This window comes from Oncorhynchus masou, chromosome 24 (genome assembly GCF_036934945.1).
Source record: "Oncorhynchus masou masou isolate Uvic2021 chromosome 24, UVic_Omas_1.1, whole genome shotgun sequence".
Lineage (NCBI taxonomy): Eukaryota > Metazoa > Chordata > Actinopteri > Salmoniformes > Salmonidae > Oncorhynchus > Oncorhynchus masou.
The window spans coordinates 88,685,401-88,712,435 of NC_088235.1; the positions used below are offsets into that span (position 1 = coordinate 88,685,401).

Sequence of the window (27,035 nt, forward strand, 5' to 3'; positions counted from 1 at the left end):
ATAAAATGCTCACATAGATGAGATGGCCTACTTGATGAGGGTCTCTCTTGGGACCAGCAACCCCCTTTTCTAATGTGAATCTGAGCTTCCTTCCCCCTGGCTCAGGGGGAACCAATGGCATGTTAAGTGATGGTGTGAAGAGGCTTTCACTGTGGATGGCGTGTGCTCAGACACCGTCCTGAATAACAGGACACTCGCACCTCTCTTGTGCCCCTAACCTGCTGTGTGACAGTGTGTATCGACCTGCTTACAGTGGCAGGCATGCAGCCACATGCTGTGTGTTTGAGTCATTATTGTGTGTGACTGGCTCAGTGGCCCCTCTCAGCTCCTGTTCAATACCCCCCCCCCCCCCCCGACTGACAAAATTAGTTCTGAGTTTGCCTAGGCTACATGTTAATGTCACTGTTACGAACTGTTCAGCAATGGCACTTGATGAAAATTGTCTAATGTTGATGCTATTCGCTCTGGCTGTAAGACTATAAAAGAGATGTATGCTATCATGTGTTTCTCAGTGTGCTCAGCACAGTGGGCACACTGACCCACTTTGGGCCTGTGCAGTCTGCACAGTTTATAAATGCATGAGACTGGCTGGCATAGACACACAGTGCTGCTTTAGATGCTCAATGTTTCTACAACTAGGCTTATCTGTCTGCAGAAATGAAAGCTTATTAGAGATGCATATGATTTACTGTGATCTGTGGGATTTAGCTTAGTGTGAGTGTATGAGAAAAGCCACACATTAAGGGTGTCATAGACCCAGTCCTGCACTGCTGGGGGACTGCTGGCTATAAGACACTCACAGCTTTTCACTGACACGCATGACCTCACACTGTCACATGCCTGTTCATTTACTGGATGCAGCAGCTGACCCCGAACTCACTCACTCACTCACTCACTCACTCACTCACTCACTCACTCACTCACAGCTTGTCTCATAAGCAGTGACACTGCACAGCTAACTGTCACACCAACAACACACCTATTTGTCTGTGGGGACTCGTGACTCATCACTGAGCCAGACTGACTTAAACTATAGAATGTGATTGTTGGAGAGATGATATTATAGGACAGCTCACATTGGGTCAGTGACTGGCCTGACCCTTTATAGGTGGAATGAGTCAGTGAAGGTGGCAGAATGCTGTGGTTCTGCTCTTTCCGCAGATCAGTGTTTGTGCAGTCCGTCAGTGGCTGTTCTTTCTCTGTGGGTGTGAGGCATCTGTTGCCCTCACGCACAGGCCCCGTATTTGTAAATACACACACCCTGAGTAGAGGCAGATGACCATATGGTTTTCAGTTTCAGCTACTTTCTGTTGTAGATGAGCTCCCTGGGGCTTAGAGGACAAGATGGGCACATGAGAAGGAGGGAGGAGACCGGGCCCACTGCCTGAAGAGTTGAGGGTGATGAGAGAAGGTTTGTTGAGTGACAGGTCAACAGGAGAGGGAGTGAGGGAAGGTCAGCATTTTAAAACGTGTATTTTTCCATATAGACACATGCACTGAGATTGTCTGACGCTTTCAAATGCCCTGTTTGATTAAATAATTAACACACAAATGACGAGTGAGTCCGACCGCAATAGATTTAATTGGGTCTGGTCGGGCTGAAATGACAGTGACTGACTAGCACCCGTTGTCTCCTCCTGCTGCAGCGACCACCACAGAACATCAACAGTGTTTATAGTGTTGTCTCTCTCCTCCTGCTGCAGCGACCACCACAGAACATCAACAGTGTTTATAGTGTTGTCTCTCTCTCCTCCCTGCTGCAGCGACCACCACAGAACATCAACAGTGTTTATAGTGTTGTCTCTCTCTCCTCCTGCTGCAGCGACCACCACAGAACATCAACAGTGTTTATAGTGTTGTCTCTCTCCTCCTGCTGCAGCGACCACCACAGAACATCAACAGTGTTTATAGTGTTGTCTCTCTCTCCTCCCTGCTGCAGCGACCACCACAGAACATCAACAGTGTTTATAGTGTTGTCTCTCTCCTCCTGCTGCAGCGACCACCACAGAACATCAACAGTGTTTATAGTGGTGTCTCTCTCTCCTCCCTGCTGCAGCGACCACCACAGAACATCAACAGTGTTTATAATGTTGTCTCTCTCTCCTCCCTGCTGCAGCGACCACCACAGAACATCAACAGTGTTTATAGTGTTGTCTCTCTCCTCCTGCTGCAGCGACCACCACAGAACATCAACAGTGTTTATAATGTTGTCTCTCTCCTCCTGCTGCAGCGACCACCACAGAACATCAACAGTGTTTATAGTGTTGTCTCTCTCCTCCTGCTGCAGCGACCACCACAGAACATCAACAGTGTTTATAGTGTTGTCTCTCTCTCCTCCCTGCTGCAGCGACCACCACAGAACATCAACAGTGTTTATAGTGTTGTCTCTCTCCTCCTGCTGCAGCGACCACCACAGAACATCAACAGTGTTTATAGTGTTGTCTCTCTCCTCCTGCTGCAGCGACCACCACAGAACATCAACAGTGTTTATAATGTTGTCTCTCTCTCCTCCCTGCTGCAGCGACCACCACAGAACATCAACAGTGTTTATAGTGTTGTCTCGCCTCCCTGCTGCAGCGACCACCACAGAACATCAACAGTGTTTACCACGCTGTCCATGTTGCTGAAGCTGCAACGTAATTACAAGTTCTGATACCAAAATCACTCATTTGTTTAGGAAAAACATTCCCTCAACTCTTGCTCTCTTTACGTGACATGTATGCATCGCATGCATGTGACCAATAGGCTATAGGTCAGGCCCTATCATAATTGCATCAATAAATTGGTTATAATGAACTCCAAAAACTTACACAGTGACAGAAAAATGGATGGAGAGGGCGTGACAAACTCAAAACGGGGGAATGTTCACTGGTTGCTCGGGGGGTAATGGGGAAGTCGGATGTGTGGAATAAATTTGACGAGTTGTGGAAAATACTGGAGATTAAGAAAAAGGACCAAGCACTGCGTGCATATTATGTGTGCCAAACGGGTGCTTTTAAATTATATTGTCATATTTCTGACCATTTGGAACAATGTAAACACATTTATTACAGCAAAGACTAAAAACATGGCATAAATTCCTATTTATTGTTTACGCTAATTATTCAATTTATTTTGTTTTAAAAACTAAAGTGCTTGATTGCATTTAAAATCATGACTGACTCGTATGCTGTGTGATGCCATGAACGAATGACTGATTGATTGGTACAATAGCCTATATAACCATTGAAATATAGGCCTAAGTGAGTTACGGTATTAAGACTAAACAGGATGCGCTCTTAGGCGTGCAGCCCGATGGTGGTTTTTAAAGGCTGCTATCCTAAGCCTGCTAATAATGACATTACTTATTATTGTAATGATGATCATAATAGTAATAATAACAATGAGATAAACAAAATGGAGGGTTATTATAAATAGTTTCTGACAATTTGGAACAGTGTAAACAACACCAAATAAAAGTATAAATAACACCAGAGAGGCTGTTCTAATGGGGGGGGGGGGGGTGTATAGCCGCCTTTACAGCGCAGCAAAGTATAACAGTAGACAAATTTGTGGAATTGTTTATCCAGCATGTAGTTGTGAGAGGCTTGGTGCTCACAGAATCAGTAGGTTATTAAACAAACTCAGTCTTTATTTATGTATTTATTTATGGATGATTTATAAAGGCACTTTTTAACTTAAGCTATTGATTTTTAGACCTAATTAAGTTGTCTTCATCTCTCCTCACCTTGACAATTAAGGCAAAGGCTGTTTTCTCGTCTCCTAACTATGCAGTTTTTTGTTTTTTTACGTGTTATTTCTTACATTAGTACCCCAGGTAATCTTAGGTTTCATTACATACAGTTGGGAGGAACTACTGAATATAAGAGCAGTGTCAACTCACCATCAGTACGACCAAGAATATGACTTTCGCGAAGCGGATCCTGTGTTCTGCCTTTAAACCAGGACAATGGAATGGATCCCAGCCGGCGACCCAAAAAAACGACTTCGTAAAAGAGGGAAACGAAGCGGTCTTCTGGTCAGACTCTGGAGACGGACACATCGTGCACCACTCCCTAGTATACTTCTCGCCAATGTCCAGTCTCTTGACAACAAGGTTGATGAAATCCGAGCAAGGGTAGCATTCCAGAGGGACATCAGACTGTAACGTTCTTTGCTTCACGGAAACATGGCTCACTGGAGAGACGCTATCGGTGTCCGTGCAGCCAGCTGGTTTCTCCACGCATCGCGCTGACAGAAACAAACATCTTTCTGGTAAGAGGGGCGGGGGCGTATGCCTTATGACTAACGAGACGTGGTGTGATCACAAAAACATACAGGAACTCAAATCCTTCTGTTCACCTGATTTAGAATTCCTCACAATCAAATGTCGACCGCATTATCTACCAAGGGAATTCTCTTCGATTATAATCACAGCCGTATATATTCCCCCCCAAGCAGACACATCGATGGCTCTGAACGAACTTTATTTGACTCTTTGCAAACTGGAATCCATACATCCTGAGGCTGCATTCATTGTAGCTGGGGATTTTAACAAGGCTCATCTGAAAACAAGACTCCCTAAATTGTATCAGCATATCGATTGCGCAACTAGGGCTGGCAAAACCTTGGATTATTGCTATTCTAACTTCCGCGACGCATATAAGGCCCTACTCCGCCCTCCTTTCGGAAAAGCTGACCACGACTCCATTTTGTTGATCCCTGCCTACAGACAGAAACTAAAACAAGAAGCTCCAACGCTGAGGTCTGTCCAACGCTGGTCCGACCAATCTGATTCCACACTCCAAGACTGCTTCCATCACGTGGACATGTTTCGTATTGCGTCAGACAACAACATTGACGAATAGGCAGGTTCATTAGAACGTGCGTTGAAGATGTCGTTCCCATAGCAACGATTAAAACATTGCCAAACCAGAAACCGTGGATTGATGGCAGCATTCGCGTGAAACTGAACGCGCGAACCACTGCTTTTAATCAGGGCAAGGTGACCGGAAACATGACCGAATACAAACAGTGCAGCTATTGCCTCCGCAAGGCAATCAAACAAGTTAAGCGTCAGTATAGAGACAAAGTAGAATCTCAATTCAACGGCTCAGACACGAGGTATGTGGCAGGGTCTCCAGCCAATCACGGATTACAAAAAGAAAACCAGCCCCGTCACGGCAGGGTAGCCTAGTGGTTAGGGCATTGGACTTGTAACCGGAAGGTTGCAAGTTCAAACTCCCGAGCTGACAAGGTACAAATCTGCCGTTCTGCCCCTGAACAGGCAGTTAACCCACTGTTCCTAGGCCGTCATTGAAAATAAGAATTTGTTCTTAACTGACTTGCCTGGTTAAATAAAGGTAAAATAAAAACGGACCAGGATGTCTTGCTCCCAGGCAGACTAAATAACGTTTTTGCCCGCTTTGAGGACAATACAGTGCCACTGACACGGCCTGCAACGAAAACATGCAGACTCTCCTTCACTGCAGCCGAGGTGAGTAAAACATTTAAACGTGTTAACCCTCGCAAGGCTGCAGGCCCAGACGGGATCCCCAGCCGCGCCCTCAGAGCATGCGCAGACCAGCTGGCTGGTGTGTTTATGGACATATTCAATCAATCCCTATCCCAGTCTGCTGTTCCCACATGCTTCAAGAGGGCCACCATTGTTCCTGTTCCCAAGAAAGCTAAGGTAACTGAGCTAAATGACTACCGCCCCGTAGCACTCACTTCCGTCATCATGAAGTGCTTTGAGAGACGAGTCAAGGACCATATCACCTCCACTCTACCTGACACCCTAGACCCATTCCAATTTGCTTACCGCCCAAATAGGTCCACAGACGATGCAATCTCAACCACACTGCCCTAACCCATCTGGACAAGAGGAATACCTATGTGAGAATGCTGTTCATCGACTACAGCTCGGCATTTAACACCATAGTACCCTCCAAGCTCGTCATCAAGCTCGAGACCCTGGGTCTCGACCCCGCCCTGTGCAACTGGGTACTGGACTTCCTGACGGGCCGCCCCCAGGTGGTGAGGGTAGGCAACAACATCTCCACCCCGCTGATCCTCAACACTGGGGCCCCACAAGGGTGCGTTCTGAGCCCTCTCCTGTACTCCCTGTTCACCCACGACTGCGTGGCCACACACGCCTCCAACTCAATCATCAAGTTTGCGGATGACACAACAGTGGTAGGCTTGATTACCAACAACGACGAGACGGCCTACAGGGAGGAGGTGAGGGCCCTCGGAGTGTGGTGTCAGGAAAATAACCTCACACTCGACGTCAACAAAACTAAGGAGATGATTGTGGACTTCAGGAAACAGCAGAGGGAACACCCCCCTGTCCACATCGATGGAACAGTAGTGGAGAGGGTAGTACGTTTTAAGTTCCTCGGCATACACATCACAGACAAACTGAATTGGTCCACCCACACAGACAGCATCGTGAAGAAGGCGCAGCAGCGCCTCTTCAACCTCAGGAGGCTGAAGAAATTAGTCTTGTCACCAAAAGCACTCACAAACTTCTACGGATGCACAATCGAGAGCATCCTGGCGGGCTGTATCACCGCCTGGTACGGCAACTGCTCCGCCCACAACCGTACGGCTCTCCAGAGGGTAGTGAGGTCTGCACAACGCATCACCGGGGGCAAACTACCTGCCCTCCAGGACACCTACGCCACCCAATGTCACAGGAAGGCCATAAAGATCATCAAGGACAACAACCACCCGAGCCACTGCCTGTTCACCCCGCTATCATCCAGAAGGCGAGGTCAGTACAGGTGCATCAAAGCTGGGACCGAGAGACAGAAGCTGTTTTTCAATCTCAAGGCCATCAGACTGTTAAACAGCCACCACTAACATTGAGTGGCTGCTGCCAACACACTGACTCAACTCCAGCCACTTTTAATAATGGGAAGTGATGGGAAATGATGTAAAATATATCACTAGCCACTTTAAACAATGCTACCTAATATAATGTTTACATACCCTACATTATTCATCTTGTATGTATACGTATATACTGTACTCTATCATCTACTGCATCTTTATGTAATACATGTATCACTAGCCACTTTAACTATGCCACTTTGTTTACATACTCATCTCATATGTATATGCTGTACTCGATACCATTTACTGTATCTTGCCTATGCTGCTCTGTACCATCACTCATTCATATATCTTTATGTACATATTCTTTATCCCCTTACACTTGTGTGTATAAGACAGTAGTTTTGGAATTGTTAGTTAGATTACTTGTTGGTTATTACTGCATTGTTGGAACTAGAAGCATAAGCATTTCGCTACACTCGCATTAACATCTGCTAACCATGTGTATTTGACAAATAAAAATTGATTTGATTTGCTGCTGCCTCTGCCACATTGTTCTCAACACCATTATGCTGGTTAACTTTGCTATTGTTCACATAGCAACTTGGTCTAGGAAAAGGCGCCAATACAACACACAGCGCATGGATGTTTCAGAATGGGGAACAGCAACCGCAATCCAATGCGGGAGACAGCGCGTTTTTAATCAAATAATATAGTTTTTAGTAGTGTTTGCAGCATTGTTCTTACTTAATATAACCATATACAATTTCAGTATCTCATGTCTCAGTGATTTTCTGTGCCATCCCCACAGCCTACACAATGGATTTGTCCACTCTGACAGGCGCCAATCAAACCGGTGTCTTGTACACCACAAAATGTAGTTGTTTTTTTTTGGTTGCTGCTCGACTAGAGAAATCTCGGTCAACCAAACAATCGACCAGTCGACTAAATGGGGTCAGCCCTACTGGAAATAGAACAGGGTAGTGAAGGGTTTAGTGCGAGACAGGGCGGGAGGGCATCGAGCAGGGCCCTCAACCCTGTTGCTGGAGAGCTACCCTCCTGTAGGTTTTCGCTCCAACCCCAGTTGTAACAAACCAGATTCAGTTTATGAACCAGCTAATTATTATAATGTGCTAGATTAGGGTTGGAGGGAAAACCTATAGGATAGTAGCTCTCCAGGAAGGGGTGTTGGAGAGCCCTGGGATAAAGAACAGGGGAGGGGATTTAGAGGGACTTGCTAGGCCTGGCTGTTGAGTCAGGATGATGAGTCATTGTGTTTCCAGGGGCCCCAATCTTTCCTCTTCAACACTTCCCCTGCTACATGCCCCAACATGAGGCTTTCATCCCTCTACCCCTCCTCTTCTCCATTCAGGAGCTGTCTGGTTCATCTCCGGATTGCTCAGAGGCAGGAACATCAGCTGATCCACACATTCCCAAATACAAAGCGCATTATCCAACAGTCTAACAGGCGATGCGATGTCGCTCGACCAACTGGGATCTAGGAGGGGGCGATGTGTTCATCAGAGCTCTGAGATGCTGTGTTAATGTGGACTCATCTCTGTGTGTGGCTCTGCTTATCAGCAGCCAGATTAATAAATACATATTTTTTTTACCCCTTTTTCTCCCCAATCTCGTGGTATCCAATTGGTAGTTAGTCGTGTCTCATCGCTGCAACTCCCGTACGGACTCGGGAGAGCCATGCGTCGCCCGAAACACAACCCAGCCAAACCCCACTTCTTCTTGACACAATGCCCACTTAACCCAGAAGCCATCCGCACCAATGTGTCGGAGGAAACACCGTACACCTGGCAACCGTGTCAGCGTGCCCTGCGCCTGGCTCTCCACAGAATTCGCTAGTGCGCGATGGGACAAGGACATCCCTGCCCGGCCAAACCCGGGTGACGCTGGGCCAGTTGTGCGCCGCCACATGGGTCTCCAGGTCGTGGCCGCCTGCGACAGAGCCTGGACTCGAACCCAGAATCTCTAGTGGCACAGCCTTGGACCACTGCTCCACTCGGGAGGCCCAGCAGCCATATTTGTGTTTATGATGTGTGTTATAAAATGTTTTTATGATGTCAGGAAAGTGTATTTAATCAACCGGGTGTATTTTTCTACCCATTTTTCTACTCTGAGCCTTGGAGTGGTTGTTTCCCTTGCTCTGCTTGGGTAATGCTGCTTCGAGGGTGGCTGTTGTCGTTGTGTTCCTGGTTCAAGCCCAGGGAGTAGCGAGGAGAGGGACGGAAGCCATACTGTTACACTGGCAATACTAAAGTGCCTATAAGAATATCCAATAGTCAAAGGTTAATGAAATACAAATGGTATAGAGAGAAATAGTCATATAATTCCTATAACTACAACCTAAAACTTCTTACCTGGGAATATTGAAGACTCATGTTAAAAGGAACCACCAGCTTTCATATGTTCTGAGCTGCTACTCGCTGTTTATTATCTATGCATAGTCACGTCACCCCTACCTACATGTACAAATTACATTAACTAACCTGTACCCCCCCCGCATATTGACTCGGTACCAGTACTCCTTGTGTATAGCCTCGTTATTGTGTTCTATTCTTTTATACTTTAGTTTATTTGGTAAATATTTTTTTAACTCTTGAACTGCGCTGCTGGTTAAGGGCTTGAAAGTAAGCATTTCACAGAAGGGGTCTACACTTTTGTTGTATTCGGCGCATGTGACAAATTTGGATTTTGATTAATCTGACTCATTGTCAAAGTATCCCTTTAAGCCTACAAGTGTCTATTATACGATGCTCCATGATGGTATGAGCCCTGGGGGGGCGGGGGGCATTGTCATCCTCTGGGGTCGTAGCATAATAATGGCCTACGCAGCATTTTTATACATGACCCTTTAAGCATGATGATGTTAATTTCTTTATTAACTGAGGAATCTCACCTTTGTGGAAGCACCTGCTTTCAATATACTTTGTATCATTCATTTATTCAAGTGTTTCCATTATTTTGGTAGTTACCTGTACCTTATCAACAATCTTTCTCGTCTCTCTGCTCATCCTTCTCGTCTCTTGTGTGTTTCTCTCTCGCTGTTATCTATCTATATCTCTCTCCACATCTGAAGTGAATTGCTTACCAGTTTCATCCACAAGGTGGCACTGTTGATCCAGGGTCTGATAAATTAAGCATTAGATTTTTACATTTTAGTCATTTAGCAGACATGGGTTTACATGTAGATTCTCTTTTGTCATTGTAATTGTTTGTGTGTCCAGAGTGCACACACTGAGGATGAGGATGAAGAGTGGTCTCCTGCACTAACAGACTGATGGTGTGGGAATGATGGACCTCCCCAATGGCCAATCAAGCATCACCACTGCCTCTGAGGTGAGACACACATACCTTTAACCCCTAAACTCCTTACATTCTAATTATTAACATTTTGGCAATGAAGCCCTTTATCTGCTTTCCCAGAGTTAGATGAACTCGTAGATACCGTTTTTAGTACATAAAGGAAGTAGGAAAGGCCTCTTGCCAAAATCCTGAAGTTCCCTTTAATTTCTGTGTCCGTGCAGGGCTTGAACATAAGTGCACTGTAGTGTTCCCCAGGAGAGGTTTGGGAAACACTGATATAAAGAGCATTGTGGGTGTCAATCAAACCCCTATTTCTTTGAGCTTTTAGTTTCCCATGTTCCCTGTCCTAACGTGTATGTCTCCAGAAGAGCAGCAGCTCAGAGTCTCTCAGTGAGAAGGGTTCTGAACTGAAGAAGAGTTTTGATGCCGTCGTCTTCGATGTCCTGAAGGTCACCCCGGAGGAGTATGCAGTAAGTAGCTACCTGTCCAACATATTGTGTTTGTGTGTGTAAGGAATATTACTTATGTGACCGTGAGACACAAGAGGGAAGGGGAATGACAATGATGCATCTGGGAAGGAGGTGTAAGTGGGTGAGTTCAGTAAGAATTGATGTGTGTTGGCAGGAGGGGACACTCGCCCTCATTTCCTCTGACATGCTCAATAGAACAAGGCCTATCTAAAAGCTACAGCTCCCAGCCTCAGATGGATCAAAACAGTCTGCCTTAATATCCTAGACAGTCAGTTTCCATGACGTCAGACAACATAAACCAGCTCACTGCGTATTATAGATGATCACTCTGTAGAGTATAACGAATGGCCTGTCATTTACCTGCTTTTCCCTGAAAAGCCAAAGCGCTGTATATTACTTATTGGAGATTTAGATCCATTGTCTGACTGGTTTTTCTGCAGGCAGTACGGTTAGTTACTGTTTTTTGATGTGATTAGTGCAGCAGCTCTTTATTGCTGACACAGGTCCTCTGGTTGCGTATTTAGGAAGGTTCCATACTCGATGTTCTAGGCATAACTCTAGTGTGAGCCACTCTTCTCACTGTTGGGAGTCCTCTCCCCTGCCTTGCACTACCCAGCTAGACAGACAGGGAGCACTACCCTTTCATGTTCAAAGATCAAATAGGGGGGTGCTTATATTTGTCTTGTTTCACAAATATGAGCGTGTGTAACCTGTACAAGTGTATGGTGTGAAATGGAAATGTGTTTTTTGTATATCCCACTCTACCTGAGACACTGGAGCAATTAGGGGTAAGGGCAATTCCACGGTAGCGAAATTATGATTTAGGAGCTCTAATGCTATAATTTTATAACCAGCGTTTCGAATGCCAAACTGTCTTAATTAGGGTAATTGTTTTAAATGTATTTCAAAGTTTAACAAACCATACAAGTACTACTTTTACAATTTCCACTGAAAAATGTACATAAACTAATTTAGTGGAATATCTGTCCAGAATTAATCTAAAATCTCACTCCGGGTTGTATGCGACCACATTTTCCTAAAACTAAATATCCGAATGGGGTGTCAACTATGACATGGCACCTTGAGTTTTGAAAGTATATATTTTGGTTATTAAGTAAGTGAAGTGAATTTACACCCGATAATGGAATTACATCATGGGTCCCTCATCTGTACGATACCGAAATGCATAATTATGAATATCAATGACATTCTCAAGTTTGGATAACACAGAAAAAAAAAATAATAAAATAATAATAATACCAGGAAAGGACATGGATCAGGAAATCAGTTAGTATCTGCTGTGACCACCATTTGCTCATGCAGCGCCACGTCACCTAATCATAGAGTTGACCAGGCTGTTGATTGTGGCCTGTGCAATGTTGTCTCACTCTTCTTCAATGGCTGTGCGAAGTTTCTGGATATTGGCGGGAACATGCTGTCGTATGCGTCAATCCAGAGCATCCCAAACATGCTCAATGGGTGACATGTCTGAGTGTGCAGGCCATGGAAGAACTGGGACATTTTCAACTTCCAGGATTTGTGTACAGTGACATGGGGCTGTGCACGATCATGCTGAAACGTGAGGTGATGTCGGTGGATGAATGGCTTGACAATGGGCCTCGGGATCTCGTAACGATATCTCTGTGCATTGAAATTGCCATTGATAAAATGCAATTGTGTTTGTTGTCCATAGCTTATGCCTGGGCTGGCGTGGTTACACATTGTGTGCGGTTGTGAAGCTGGCTGGACGTACTGCCACATTCTGTAAAACGACATTGGAGGCAGCTTATGGTAAAGAAATGAATGTTTACCTTCTCTGGCGATCGCGGTGGTGGACATTCCTGCAGTCAGCATGCAAATTGCACGCTCCCTCAACTTTTCTGTGTGACAACTGCACATTTGAGTGGTATTCTGTCACCAGCACAAGGTGCACCTGTGTAATGATCATGCTGTTTAATCAGCTTCTTGATATACCACCCCTTTCAGGTGGTTGGATTATCTTGGCGAAGGAGAAACGCTTACTAACAAGGATGTAAATTAATTTCTGCACAACATTTGAAAAATAAGCTTGTTTTTGAGTATGGAACATTTCTGTGATTTTATTTCAGCTCATGAAACATGGGACCAACACTTTACATGTTGCGTTTATATTTAACCTTTTCAATGTATTGTACTACAGTGCTTTTCAACGTCCATGGACGTTTGTTGTCGGTCAATTCTCAGTGGGTGAGGATGCTGGTTACAGTAAATGGAGGTGTGTCGCACTGGGAGAGGTGACATTAGCTGGATAGTGAGAGATGGAGGGGTTGTCCAGATTCTGACTGTAACACTTTTTAGTTTGACCAGCAGACAACAGAAAGACACACAACAATTATGAGCTGAACATAACAGTATGTCAGTGGAAGGGAGGACAGTAGCAGGTGACCCAACTGGTGTGTGATTGTGACAACTATAATAACTCTTTGTAGTCTGTTCAGTTGCAGTATTTCCGTTACTGTTTTTTGGGTAATTCCATTACCAATTTGGTAACTGAATTGGGAGTTTTAATCACCTTCAAATTCATTAACAAAATTGAAATCAGTAACTAATTGGTCGGTCAACCATTACTTGTTATTTCTGTAAACTTTTAACCTCATGAGAGAGAAATGAGAAAATAACTTAAAAATGCTAACGGAATTACAAGACAATCTTAATCTTAAAGAATGTGAAGAATTTCTCAAACTAAATAGAAGTGTTGATAATAGTTGGTAGGGGTTTCACTTCATAATTATTGTTTTGATGTATTTCTGATAGCCTTTGGCTTTTTCTGGTAGATGTTTTCTGTGACCCCTTTTCCATCTGTTTATCCAGAAATCAGAATTCTTTACTTAAGCCACATTTTTTTGGTATGGAAATGGTTGAAAAATGTATCTACAGTTGAAGTCGGAAGTTCATTAAAACTTGTTTTTCAACCACTCCACAAATGTCTATATATATATATTTTTTAGCATTCATTTGACACCCAATTTGATATGCCCTTATTAACTTCACGTGTTGGTGCTCGTGGGTCCTTTTCGATAAATGCCCTTGAGTGCCTTTCTCAATGGCAGATCGACAGATTTTTTTAAATAGCAACCTTTCAGTTACGAGTCCAACGCGGTAACCGCTATGCTACTTCTCCCCAAAATATGGTATTTCTCCTGGTTATTCTGGAAGTATTGAATAAAGTTTGGAAAGCACTGCAATGATGTCTGGTCAACTCTTCATTCCAAATCTGTGGCCCAAATTACAGCTCCTCATTGCCCATTCTCCCCTCTCTCTCTGTCTTCTTTCTCTGTCTTGTCTCTCTGTCTTGTCTCTCTCTGTCTCTTTCTCCAGGGTCAGATCACACTCATGGACGCTCCAGTGTTCAAAGCCATCCAGCCTGAGGTGAGTTACAGTACAGTACAGGACCGTCTGTTTTTTCCCTGCTTCTCCTCTTACACACTTCAAACACACACACATACACAGAGCATATGTTTAACTATCCTTTTGGGGAACTGTTTTCCCTAAACCTAATCCTAACCTTACCCCTAAACTTAAATAGCCTTTGTCCTCGTGAGGACGTGCACAATGTTTAACTATCCTTGCGGGGACTTCTGGGGATTTCCAGTACCCATGAGGATAGTAATACATGCCCACACACACACCAACTCTCTCACCCTTAAATGGCCTCTGTGAAAGCCAGCGTGTGCGTGTATGCGCTTCCTCTCTGTAGCCTTGTTAAGAGAGTTGACAGGCCTCGGGGCTAACAAGTGTTTAGGTTTGGCCACAGTCGACCAGTTGAAGCAGCAACCACACCACCACCGCTGTGGCCAGATGCAACTAGGAATCACTTTTGGTTCTGATTGGTTAGCAGTGTAGGCCTCTTCATTCCACCTATGCTCAAGCTACATTTGGCCCTTGTTTAAGTTAGAAATTGAAGTAAGGATTTATTTTAATCCTCAAGAGTATACCTCTTCGGGATCGGTGTCCCGTCCATGGGACTGTTGAGCTAATGTAGGCTAATGCGATTAGCATGAGGTTGTAAGTAACAAGAACATTTCTCAGGACATAGACATCTGATATGGGCAAAAAGCTTAAATTCTTGTTAGTGTAACTGCACTGTCCAATTAACAGTAGCTATTAGTGAAATAATACCATGCTATTGTTTGTGGAGAGTGAACAATTTTTTGTTATTCTCCCACGTTACTTTCACATTTCCACAAACTTCAGTGTTTCCTTTCAACTGGTACCAAGAATATGGTACCATCCTTGCGGATCCTTAAGAGGTTTTAAATCTGCAAGACTTGAACATGGTTGTTTAGCAATGATCAACAACCAGTTTGACAGAGCTTGCAGAATTTTTAAAAGAATAATGGCAAATATTGTACAATCCAGTGTGCAAAGCTCTTAGATTTACCCAGAATTCCTCGAAGCTGTAACCACTGCCAAATGTGATTCAAACATGTATTGACTCAGGGGTGTGAATACTTACGTAAATTATATATTTTCAATACATTCGCAATCATTTCATTTTGTCATTATGGGGTATTGTGTGTGTCGATGGGTTAGTGAAAAACAAATCAAGGGGTATGACTAGTTTCTGAAGGCACTGTACATTTGCTGTTCTTTTTGACAAATCTGTTAACGAAATCTGACTACTTTGGATACATTCAGTAACATAAGAATAAGAATATTCCTGGAAAATGTGGAGTAGGTGCAACATAAGCCAACTAATTGGCTAGTTCGATTGAGAGGACTAACTGGTTTCCCGAAGTGGCCACAAGAATGCACTGTTCCTAAGTAATTTCAATGCACTTTTATTACTCAAAAGAGGAGTCTTCCACTTTAAGGTGCTTTGTGGAGCTCTCCAAGCTGTGCAAATTATGTAAATTAATTATTATGTGTAAATTATCCATTGCAATCTGGGTCAGGTGGGCATAATTTGAAATCCTATTCCATTGCCAACATGACTAGCTAACTTATAAAATACAACATCAGTGTAAGACTTTCACAATGCAATTTGGGGAAACCGATCGTAGTTTTGGTGCGCATAGAAATGCATCATGAGTGTGGGCGTGTGGCGTGCCAAATTTTCTTCACAATAGACAAACCGGCTCTTTCTGTTCAGAACAACCCAGGGTATGAGGCCATGTCATCTTGTAACTGTACATCAAGCATAGTTATCATAAACATTGATTGTACAGATATGGAAATGTTAAGTGCACATTTGGACTCACAGGTGTTTGGCTAGCTTGTATGACATCAAAGCGGTATTTATTATAATCCTCAATCTCATCTCTCAAAATACATGGAGTAGTCTTAATTTACAGAATTTCCCTTACTCAGGCAACCAAAAATGTGCTAAAGTTGCCCAATTAGTGTGAGGGATTGAGGCAACTTGTCACGCGAGGTGCTCAAGTTCAGTTCGGCTGTCAGTCAAATCCCATAAAGCACTGTGAAGCGCAAAGCCAGAGCTCTGTCATGTATAGCATGTTACCGTACTGCCACTGCGTTCCAATTTAGGCATTTGTTGGTGCCCAAATCTGCAATTTTCAACCCATACATGAGGAAAAGGTTAAGAATATGATCATGATTAAGGTTGGTTGTCAAAATGGATTTGTTGCTAGCCTGTACGGTGGGATATTTCTGGCTGCCTGAGCCCTCCTTTGAATCACCTTCCAATGAAATGCAGTTTTACTGTTGTCTCTGTTGGGGCCATTCCACAGCTCTGCTACCGAAGGATTTATAGAGACTAACATGCCCTTGTTTTCTGTTCTGCTTGACTGCACACAGACGGACTGACTGAGCTTTATAAGGCATTTGATGATCTCTCCTCACATTGAAACCCAATGTAGTGCTCTGGGCCCTTCGCTTTTATGAGTGCTGGAGATGGAAGGAGGGGAGAACAGTAGAGGGAGATGGGGAAATGAGGAAAAGAGAGGATGGAGGGGGAGCAGAAGTGAAATTAAATAAGGTGAAAGTTGGGGGGGCAGGGAAGAGTGCGACGTTAGAGGTAAGTGGGATGGATGGGAAGAAGAGAGCAGTGTTGGCACAGACCGAGGCTCTTACTGCTCTGTTTCTCTCTGATCGTGTGTGAAATAGCTCCGTAATACAGAGGCATCACTGAGCTGACATCAGCTGCAATTTGTACTCCTGTCACTCCTTCTACGCACATCTAGAATGGGGGAAAAAATGTGCGTCTGTGTGTCCTGTTATATCACTGTGGTTTATCTGAATGTATGAATATGAAAATGGTGAATGGGATGTAGTTTGTCTGTCACATTAAAATACTGAGTTTATCTTTTAGTGTCCTTTAAATTATGTCCTGTTATGATACTGAAATGTATTGTCCTTCTGCTACCACTCTGGAAACGAGACACGACTAGAGCCTGATCTCTGACTGTCTCTCACAGCGGCCAAATCCTTACTGGAGATGTCTAACTCATTCTTTGGGGAACTCGCTCATTGACGGCAGTTCAAATAAGTCAGTTACGCAAGTTTGGGTTGAAAATCTCATTGAAGAATTTTAATGGTACATGACATGGCACGTTTTATGTAGCAATGAAAGTAGGGCTGTGACGATACCGGTATCAAATTTGTTTTTTGTCAACAATGAAACCCCCAAACTCTTTGGTCCTTGTAAAAACCTAGCGTATGTGAAATATTGTGTGCTATAGCTTGGAAAATAAATAAATGTAACTCTGACATGTTTGTTTCCAACACTAGGGCTGTTTTCTGAAAGAAGTTAAATCAGCGTTGTGTTTTGTTTCCGTGCCGCAATACTAACGAGTATCGCAATACTGGTATCGTCCCGGCCCTAAATGAAAGCTGATACTACTAATATTAATAACTTTGTCCAAACTAAGACTTGGCACACTACACGGAAGTCTGTTTTCCATGAAGTGATGCCTTGAAAGTCTTATCCAGACCAGTGATGCACTAGTTTAACCGTTTAACCATGGATCACTTATCATCTTTAGTCTGTCTCAACTGTACCTTTTTCTCACAACACCAGACCCTCTAAGACATTAATGTTGACATCTTGCATGAACTCAGCAAATAAAGTAACGTCCTCTCATTGTCAACTGTGTTTATTTTCAGCAAACTTAACATGTGAAAGTATTTGTATGAACATAAGATTCAACAACTGAGACATAAACTGAACAAGTTCCACAGACATGTGACTAACAGAAATTGAATAATGTGTAACTGAAAAAATGGGGGGTCAAAATCAAAAGTAACGGTCAGTATCTGGTGTGGCCACCAGCTGCATAAAGTACTGCAGTGCATCTCCTCCTGGACGGCACCAGATTTGCCATGTCTTGCTGTGAGATGTTACCCCACACTTCCACCAAGGCACCTGCAAGTTCCCAGACTTTTCTGGGGGGGAATGGCCCTCACCCTCCGATCCAACAGGTTAAAGTGCTCAATGGGATTGAGATCTGGGTTTTTCGCTGGCCATGGCAGAACACTGACATTCCTGTTTTGCAGATAATCTCCCACAGAACGAGCAGTAAGGCTGATTGCATTGTCATGCTGGAGGGTCATGTCAGGATGAGCTTGTGGGAAGGGAACCACATGAGGGAGGAGGACGTCTTCTCTGTAACGCACAGCGTTGAGATTGCCTGCAATGACAACTAGCTCAGTCCGAAGACCATGACGTACCCTCCACCTCCAAATCGATCCTGCTCCAGAGTACAGGCCTCGGTGTAACGCTCATTCCTTTGACGATAAATGCAAATCCGACCATCAACCCTGGGGAGACAACCACGACTCGTCAGTTAAGAGCACTTTTTGCCAGTCCTGTCTGGTCCAGCGATGGTGGGTGTGTGCCTATAGGCTACGTTGTTGCCTGTGACGTCTGGTGACAACCTGCCTTACAACAGGCCTACAAGCCCTCAGTCCAGCCTCTCAGCCTATTGCTGACAGTCTGAGCACTGATGGAGGGATTGTGCGTTCCTGGTGTAACTGGGGCAGTTGTTGTTGCCATCCTGTACCTGTCATGCAGGTGTGATGTTTGTATGTACTGATCCTGTGCAGGTGTTGTTACACCTGGTCTGCCACTGCGAGGATGATCAGCCGTCCATCCTGTCTCCCTTTAGCGCTGTCTTCGGCTTCTCACAGTACGGACATTGTCATTTATTGCCCTGGCCACATCTGCAGTCCTCATGCCTCTTTGCAGCATGCCTAAGGCACGTTCACGCAGATGAGCAGGGACCCTGGGTATCTTTCTTTTGGTGTTTTTCAGAGTCCGTAGAAAGGCCTCTAGTGGCCTAAGTTTTCATAACTGTGATCTTAATTTCCTATCATCTGTAAGCTGTTAGTGTCTTAATGACTGTTCCACTGGTGCATATCCATTAATTGTTTATGGTTCATTGAACAAGCATGGGAAACAGTGTTTAAACCCTTTACGATGAAGCTCTGTGAGGTTATTTGGATTTTTAGGAATTATCTTTGAAAGACCAGGCTCTGAAAAAGGATGTTTTAGTTTTTTGCTTTGTTTATAATTGGTAATGAACAAATAAGTCACTTTTTCCTACCAATATTTTAAGCTGTCCTGGTCATTGGTTACGCTGTAATAATGCTTTTATGACAGGGTTTATGAATGCTATGAACCTTATTGGGAAAGCAGGCAGCAAAGCTATGTAGCCGTTAGTTCGACTATTGCGTCATGGAAAAAATGTAATCTGCTGGACTGTAAGTAGAAGGCAGCAGTATATCTGTATCAGCAGTCTGGTATGTTTAATAATCTCATGTTATGGCGTAATATTCTTACTGGGCCGTCTAACTTCTTAACTGTAAATAGCTCTGTATAATGAGATATGACCCGAGGCTTTATATTGGTATCGCTGTTTTCGAATATACTTCTCTAATCAGCATAAAACACATTGTAACTGTGTGTGTGAGTGCATGTTGGTTGCATTGAAGAGCAGACCGCTTGGGATCAGCCTTATCTCATAGCAGAGTGATTAAATCCAACATTATTGGTTTTATTCCAGGACACCGTGGCCCGTTAACAAGTATGTTTTTTCCAAAACTGCTGTGTCTGCCTTTGTGGGATTACAGCAGACATGACTATTATGGTTGTGATGCAATATGCATGAACTGACATGGAACAGGTGGATGGAGGTGAGCCTGGAATGAAGGCTTCTCCCTAGACGCAGCAAGAGAGGTGGAGATGGATGGTGCTACTCACAGCCATTCTAGTGCTACTCACAACCAAGTCCAGTAGAACAGGGAATCATCCTCCATCTATTCATCATGTGTCCTGCTCTGAATGATTCACCTCACGGTGTTCTCCCGGGTATCAGTGGTAGCTGGTAGGCCATAGGAGGAAGAAGAAAATGACAGCAACATCCAGGTCTGTCTCCCTCAACAGCTGCTGGAGCTGTTTTCTGGGAAATGGAAACATTTTACAAAAAGAAAGACTGGTTCATAGAGAGGGAGGAAAGGGGAGAGGGATGGAGAGAAGAGGGAAAGAAAAGTTGTTGAGCTGCTGAAAACATGTAACTGAAGCAATGTGTAGTCTAGTTTACAAGTGTTGTTAAATTCAAAGTTAGTTCTAGCAGAGGCCCGTGTTTAATGTTTTGGTTAGAGGAGTGTGACATGGGTTTGACTGGATCCTGGCTGGAGAACGGGCAATGATACAGTGGGGAGAGGATACTCCGGTAGAGGCTGCAGACAGACCCCTGGCTCAGGAGATGGGCGGTGCCCCACTAGACCCCGTCACCTGCAGATATCACCTCATCCTCTTGTATCTCTGTCCCCTCTCTCTCCCCCACCCCTCCATCTCCCTGTAGCTCCGTCTCGCTCCATATGTTCAGTGATGGCTGTCTGTTCTGGGGCTGAAACATGAACAGAACATGAGAGGAAAAGAGTAATGTTTTTACCCCGTGGTTACATAAACAGCATTAGAAGTAAATTATGTTTTGGCAGGAAGAGATTGTTTTGGCTTGAAGGGAAGCGGCATCATTGACATTTTAATATGTACCACTGAGATGTATGCCACTTCTCTTAGAAGTCTGTACCCACCACACACACACTCACTGGAAATGGAATACACACTCAACTTCTAGTTTAAACATGGCACACACACAGGCAGTGTGTTGCTTTAAAAACAGAGTTTATTTGAGTAGAGCATTTCAGCTTACTGTGTGTTTATTTGTGTCCACTCACGTTGTTCCTCTCCTACCATCCACATTACCTGTGTGGAAAAGTGAACAGGGCCTAGTTTCCCTCTTGCGATGGAACTTTCCTTCAATATGATTGAAATAGGCCTATAGCCTATTGTTTATAAACTGAGTGTACAAAACATTCAAATCAAATTTGATTTGTCACATACACATGGTTAGCAGATGTTAATACAAGTGTACCGAAATGCTTGTGCTTCTAGTTCCGACAATGCAGTAATAACCAACGAGTAATCTAACCTAACAATTCCACAACTACTACCTTATACACAGAAGTGTAAAGGGATACAGAATATGTACATAAAGATATATAAATGAGTGATGGTACAGAACGGCATAGGCAAGATGCAGTAGATGGTATTGAGTACAGTATATACATATGAGATGAGTAATGTAGGGTATGTAAACATATTAAGTGGCATTGTTTAAAGTGGCTAGTGATACATTTTATACATCAATTTCCATTATTAAAGTGAGCTGGAGTTTAGTCAATATGTTGTCAGCAACCACTCAATGCTAGTGGTGGCTGTTTAACAGTCTGATGGCCTTGAGATAGAAGCACAATTAATCATAATGTGATTACAAATTACATCTTAAAGGAAAACGTTCCTAGCGGGCGGAACAGATATGACAGCTTGTTACACAAAGGGGATGGGTTTGAGTGAAAGAGCGGGAAGACTGAGGAACAAAGGGAAGAAGCTGGGCTATCGTAAATACAGTATATATATATCCCATTTAGCAGACGCTTTTGTCCAAAGCGACTTACAAGTCGGCTGGGGCCACTACTTTTTTACATATGGGTGGTCCCAGCGGGAATCGAACCCACGACGCTTGGCGTTGCAAGCGCCATGCTCTACCGACTGAGCCACACAGGACCCTGTATCTTATGCATTCTCAATTACCGCCCATTTGGAAAAGGAAAATGCAATAAATATTTACTCTGAGCTGTGCTTCAGTATGTTGGTGGTAGATGGAAGACCGTGTTGCCAAACCGAGTCCTCTGTCCTTTGAAGAATCTCTGGTGGTCACTTGGATAAGTTGAAGTAACATTGTTGTGTGGTAGATGGAATACTCTCTGTTCTTTCCTTACCTGCATTTGCAGCTGCGGTCGCTAACTCAGCGGCTAGGAGGTATCACTTCTGTCGTGAATAAGAGTTCAAAATTCATACCATTCGCAACCAAAGCTCATGCTGATGTTGGCGTCGTTCTGTAGTTATTATCTGAACCATTCTGACATAGGACCGTCATCCTCGGAACAGGAAGTTATGTTGTCGTCAAGGCTTTATATAGGAAGGGAGAAAAGTGGTGTGTGACAGTTTACAACCTCTGTCTCTTCACGTGGGCGGGCCACTGAGTGAGCAGCCCTAACTTATGAAATCAAATCTCACATTTTAGAAGCAAAAATCACATTTCATCCCGTCACAAATCATTTCATATTCAAACATTTAAATTGAACAACAATTCCATGTGAATCCGATAACTCGGATGTGTAGACTTTCCACTGTAGAGTTTGTCATCTTATCATTGATTAGAATGTCTCAGTTGACAATCGAACTGACATCGTATTCCTTAAGTACCACCGCATATGTTCAATTGTTCGGAATACCAGAATATAATTCATTTCCCCCCACATTCTGACGTTCCCAGAATCTCTGTTAACCAAGGGTTTTGCAAATGTAACCTCAGTAGGGTAGAGAGGAAAGGGGGAGGGAGAGGTATTTTTGACGGTCATAAACCTATCCCCCAGGCCAACGTCATGACAGTGGTTTCCAGTTTACAACGAGTCAAATAAAGTTTGTCCAGGGCCATCTGTGTCTGCTTTGGGGGGAATATATACGGCTGTGATTATAATCGAAGAGAATTCCCTTGGTAGATAATACGGTCGACATTTGATTGTGAGGAATTCTAAGTCTGGTGAACAGATGGACTATAGTTCCTGTATGTAGTTATGATCACGTCTCGTTAATCATAAGGCATACCCACCCGCCCCTCTTCTTACCAGAAAGATGCTTCTTTCTGTTGGCGTGATGCGTGAAGATACCAGCTTGCTGCACCGACTCCAATAGCGTCTCTCCAGTGAGCCATGTTTCCCTGAAGCAAAGAACGTTAGTTTCTGATGTCTCTCTGGAAGGCAACCCTTGCTCGGATTTCATCAACCTTGTTGTCAAGAGACTGGACATTGGCGAGTAGTATGCTAGGGAGTGGTGCGGAATGTGCCCGTCTCCGGAGCCTGACCAGAAGACCGCTTCGTTTGTCCCTTTTACAGCGTCGTTGTTTAGGTTCGCCGGCTGGGATCCGATCCATTGTCCTGGGTGGATGGCAAAACACAGGAGCCGCTTCGGGAAAGTCGTATTCCTGGTTGTAATGATGGTGAGTTGACGTTGCTCTTATATTCAGTAGTTCCTCCCAACTGTATGTAATGAAACCTAAGATTACCTGGGGTACCAATGTAAGAATTAACACGTAAAAAACCAAAATACTGCATAGTTTCCTAGGAACGCGAAGCGAGGTGGCCATCTCTGTCGGCGCAGGAACATTCTTTCCATGACGTAGGCTGACCAGCTAAAGCTATGATCCCTTACTGGTAACACTTGTTAAACCCACTTAATCAGTGTAGATGAAGGGGAGTAGACCGGTTAAAGAAGGATTGACACATGCATTGTGTATTTATGCCATTCAGAGGGTGAATGGACAAAACAAAATATTCATGTGCCTTTGAATGGGGTACAGTTGTAAGCTGTGGTGTAAAGTACTTCAGTAAAAATACTTGAAAGTACTACTTAAATTGTTTTTGGGGTATCTGTACTTTAAATTACTATTTATATTTTTAACAACTTTTACTCCAGTACTTTCCAAAATAAATATACTTTTTACACCATACATTGTACCAGTTACATCTTGAATGCTTAGCGGGACAGGAAAATTGTCTAATTTACTCACTTCTCAAGAGAGAGCATCTGTGGTCATCTGATGCGGTGGACTCACTAAACATAAATACTTTGTTTGTAAATTGTGTTGTGTGTTGGCGTGTCCCTGGCTATCAGTTAAAAAGCATCTAATGACACCCTTAATTGTTCTACTAGTGGTGTGAAGCAGCGTTACATTACGAGCGTTTTCAAGTGCAACATTAACGATGGTTTGATTAACGATGGTGATTTAACAATGCTCCTACGAAGGATATAGTGATGAACTTAGCCTGAAGATGCTTTTGGGAAACCGGCCCAGGACAGTAGTAAAACATGCACGATAGGCATTATGGACGTAGTGTCTGGGAAACTCATCTCCTACACATCACATAAAACTAGGCTTGTAGGGATGCATACATATTCGCAGGATATGAGCTAACTACCATAAGACTGGCCAATAGGGGGCTGGAATGTCTTCTCAGCTGTAGCTAATGCCCCCCTCACTCTCTCCAACCCCCTCTCTCTCCCTCATCCGTAGCTAATGCCCCCCTCACTCTCTCTAACCCCCTCTCTCTCCCTCATCCCACTCTTCTCAGCTGTAGCTAATGCCCCCCCACTCTCGCTAACCCCATCTCTCTCCCTCATCCGTAGCTAATGCCCCCCTCACGCTCTCTAACCCCCTCTCTCTCCCTCATCCCACTCTTCTCAGCTGTAGCTAATGCCCCCCCTCACTCTCTCTAACCCCCCCTCTCTCTCCCTCATCCCACTCTTCTCAGCTGTAGCTAATGCCCCCTCACTCTCTCTAACCCCCTCTCTCTCCCTCATCTGTAACTAATGCCCCCCCTCACTCTCTCTTACTCCCTCTCTTCCTCATCCCACTCTTCTCAGCTGTAGCTAATGCCCCCTCACTCTCTCTAACCCCCTCTCTCTCCCTCATCTGTAGCTAATGCCCCCCCCCCCCACTCTCTAACTCACACTCTCCCTCATCCCACTCTTCTCAGCTGTAGCTAATGCCCCCCCTCACTCTCTCTCACCCCCTCTCTCTCCCTCATCCGTAGCTAATGCCCCCCCTCACTCTCTCTAACCCCCTCTCTCTCCCTCATCCCACTCTTCTCAGCTGTAGCTGATGCTCTTTAGGTCCACAGGGTGTGTGGCGCTCTAGGTTTTTACTGTATTGACTGAAACAAGGCCCAGAGCAGAGAAGTGGTGGTGGTATCTCACATGAGCTCAGCTCTGTTAGTAGTTTGGCAAGAGTTAATTTCGCTGTGTGTGTACTTGAAAATGCATGCTGTGGACTCATCCGTGTGTTAGCCAGAGCTGTGTACTTTACTGTATGTCTGATGTAGCGATGGAAAGCTGTGAGGTGAGGGTAGGGCTGGGACCAACCAACTGCCAAGGCAACCAGTGCCTTTCAAGTAATGATTCAGAATTTGTTGTAAAAAGTTTTTTTTTCTGCTTTACTCTCAGTCATTGGCACCAATTCAACAATGTTATGGCACAGACATGACCACGTGACAATTGTAAGTAACGCAACAGCTATGTGGTAGGTTAATATCATTGATTGATTCTGACTGATTGATTCTGGTACTTGATCTCTAGGCCTTGATGATGTGGAAACTAGCAAAACCCATCTAAGAAGGTTTTTACAGAGTAGATCTTAGTCGCACAATTTTACGTCTAACTATATTTGGTGCAGTATTTCTCAATGAAAAAAATTGCATTCAAACGAGTAATCTCGTCATTACTGAAGAATCCCTGATGTTGAACAATCACAGACGAAAGGGCGTAGACTTGTTCGGGCAGCCAAAAAGGTTGTCTGCCCGAACAACCGGAAAAAAAACTTAACGAAGTCCAAAGCGAATAAAAACATCACAATGTCGTCATATATGCACAAACTCATCCGAACTCTTTCGGCTGGGAGGCATGCAGATGCCTTTAGTCAGTCTCCCAATGGCATATCCCAATGTGGGAGCCTTTATTAGGAGATGGGGAAGTAGAACACTGGAGGCGTGAATAACAAGAGCGGGATAGAGGGGTTGAGAGACAGGTAGAGGTGAGCGCATGTTTAAAGAGGAGTGTAGGTTAAATGAATGAGTCGTAAGCGACTTAACTACTTGGCTCACACACACACACACACACACACGGTTCTCTCTTAGTGGTGTGGAGTCTGTCAGGGCAGCAGTGTAACAGTTTACTGAGGCCTGCTGAAAGCTGCTGTCAGGAGGCTCTGGACTCCTCACCACCTCGCTCTCTCTCTCCACTCCGACCCGCAAACTTCTACTTGTTCCCCTTCAAACACACACAGGGACATTGCGTATGTTCCTTTGTGACGGCTCACTGGCCTAGGGAGGGGTAGTGGTGGAGGAGGCCTCCAGACAGCCAGTGTTAGAGGAGGTCATCAGGAGAGTAGTTCAGCTGATTAGTAGAGATTACACCACATTTTCCTACTCTTCAATCAATTTGTCCCTGATAATATCCCTGGCCCCTGATCCAGTCTGCTGTGCCCAGAGAAGTCTCTCTTCCCCTGCTGTCTGTGTGTGTGGTCTCGGCCCTCAGGGCTGGTACAGGGTCTGTCCAAGGGCACTAGTATCTGATTACTGGGATGATTGTTCACCCTCTGCTCTGAGGAAGCACAAGGTGGTGCAGAGTTTGATAGATTTGATTTTAATTTATTCGGTAGTTAAAAGTAGTATGCTGTTCAGCTGGAGGTAACGTTGGTGTTTCTATATGCCCTGTACACCTTCTCTCTCTGAACTGTTAAGAACAAACTGGGTTTGTCTTTTGTGGAAAACATTAACTCTTTACTACATTCAAGACCAACTGTGAAAGTTGTTTAAATCTGTTTGTGACTGCTTTAGGATCTGTTGTGTGTTTTGGGTGTGTCATGTCAATCTGACAGACACACACTATCACTTAACTGGGTGTTTGTGTGTTTAGGAGCTGTCGAGTTGTGGCTGGAACAAGAAGGAGAAGCACAGCTCTGCTCCCAATGCTGTGGCCTTCACCCGCAGATTCAACCAGGTAACACACACACACACCACACACCACACACCACACACAGAGAGAAGCAGGCAGAAAAGCAGGGGGTGGACAGGGGGCGTAATGTACCCCTAGAGCTGAGTAATGAACCTTCAGTCTTGGCTAGCAGGTAATGGAGCGATTACATCCTCTCTTCACCACATCCCAAATCATCCCCTCTTCCCTAATCCTTTGTTTTGGAGCTTGGAGGATGTCATGGTAACAAAACGTACCTCCTGCTGACTTGTTGACTCATCTCCTATAGGGAACACACACTCAAACCCCGTCTGTCTCATTGTTTAGCCTCATCAGAC

At 44.3% G+C, this 27,035-nt stretch overlaps 1 protein-coding gene across 4 annotated transcripts in view; it reads left to right on the forward strand.

Moving 5' to 3' along the window:
- LOC135512952 (ras-specific guanine nucleotide-releasing factor RalGPS2) overlaps nucleotides 1-27,035 on the forward strand; it is a 148,465-nt gene that overhangs the window by 33,270 nt on the left and 88,160 nt on the right. For 2 of the 4 annotated variants that reach the window (XM_064935495.1, XM_064935497.1), the window contains exons 2-5: nucleotides 10,056-10,167; nucleotides 10,500-10,604; nucleotides 13,962-14,012; nucleotides 26,641-26,724. In XM_064935495.1, the coding sequence (XP_064791567.1) occupies nucleotides 10,120-10,167; nucleotides 10,500-10,604; nucleotides 13,962-14,012; nucleotides 26,641-26,724 (288 nt within the window). In that variant the 5' untranslated portion in view covers nucleotides 10,056-10,119. Of the gene's footprint in view, nucleotides 1-10,055; nucleotides 10,168-10,499; nucleotides 10,605-13,961; nucleotides 14,013-23,120; nucleotides 23,168-26,640; nucleotides 26,725-27,035 lie in introns of those variants that run through there. The other 2 variants (XM_064935496.1, XM_064935498.1) reach the window with 2 other exon arrangements.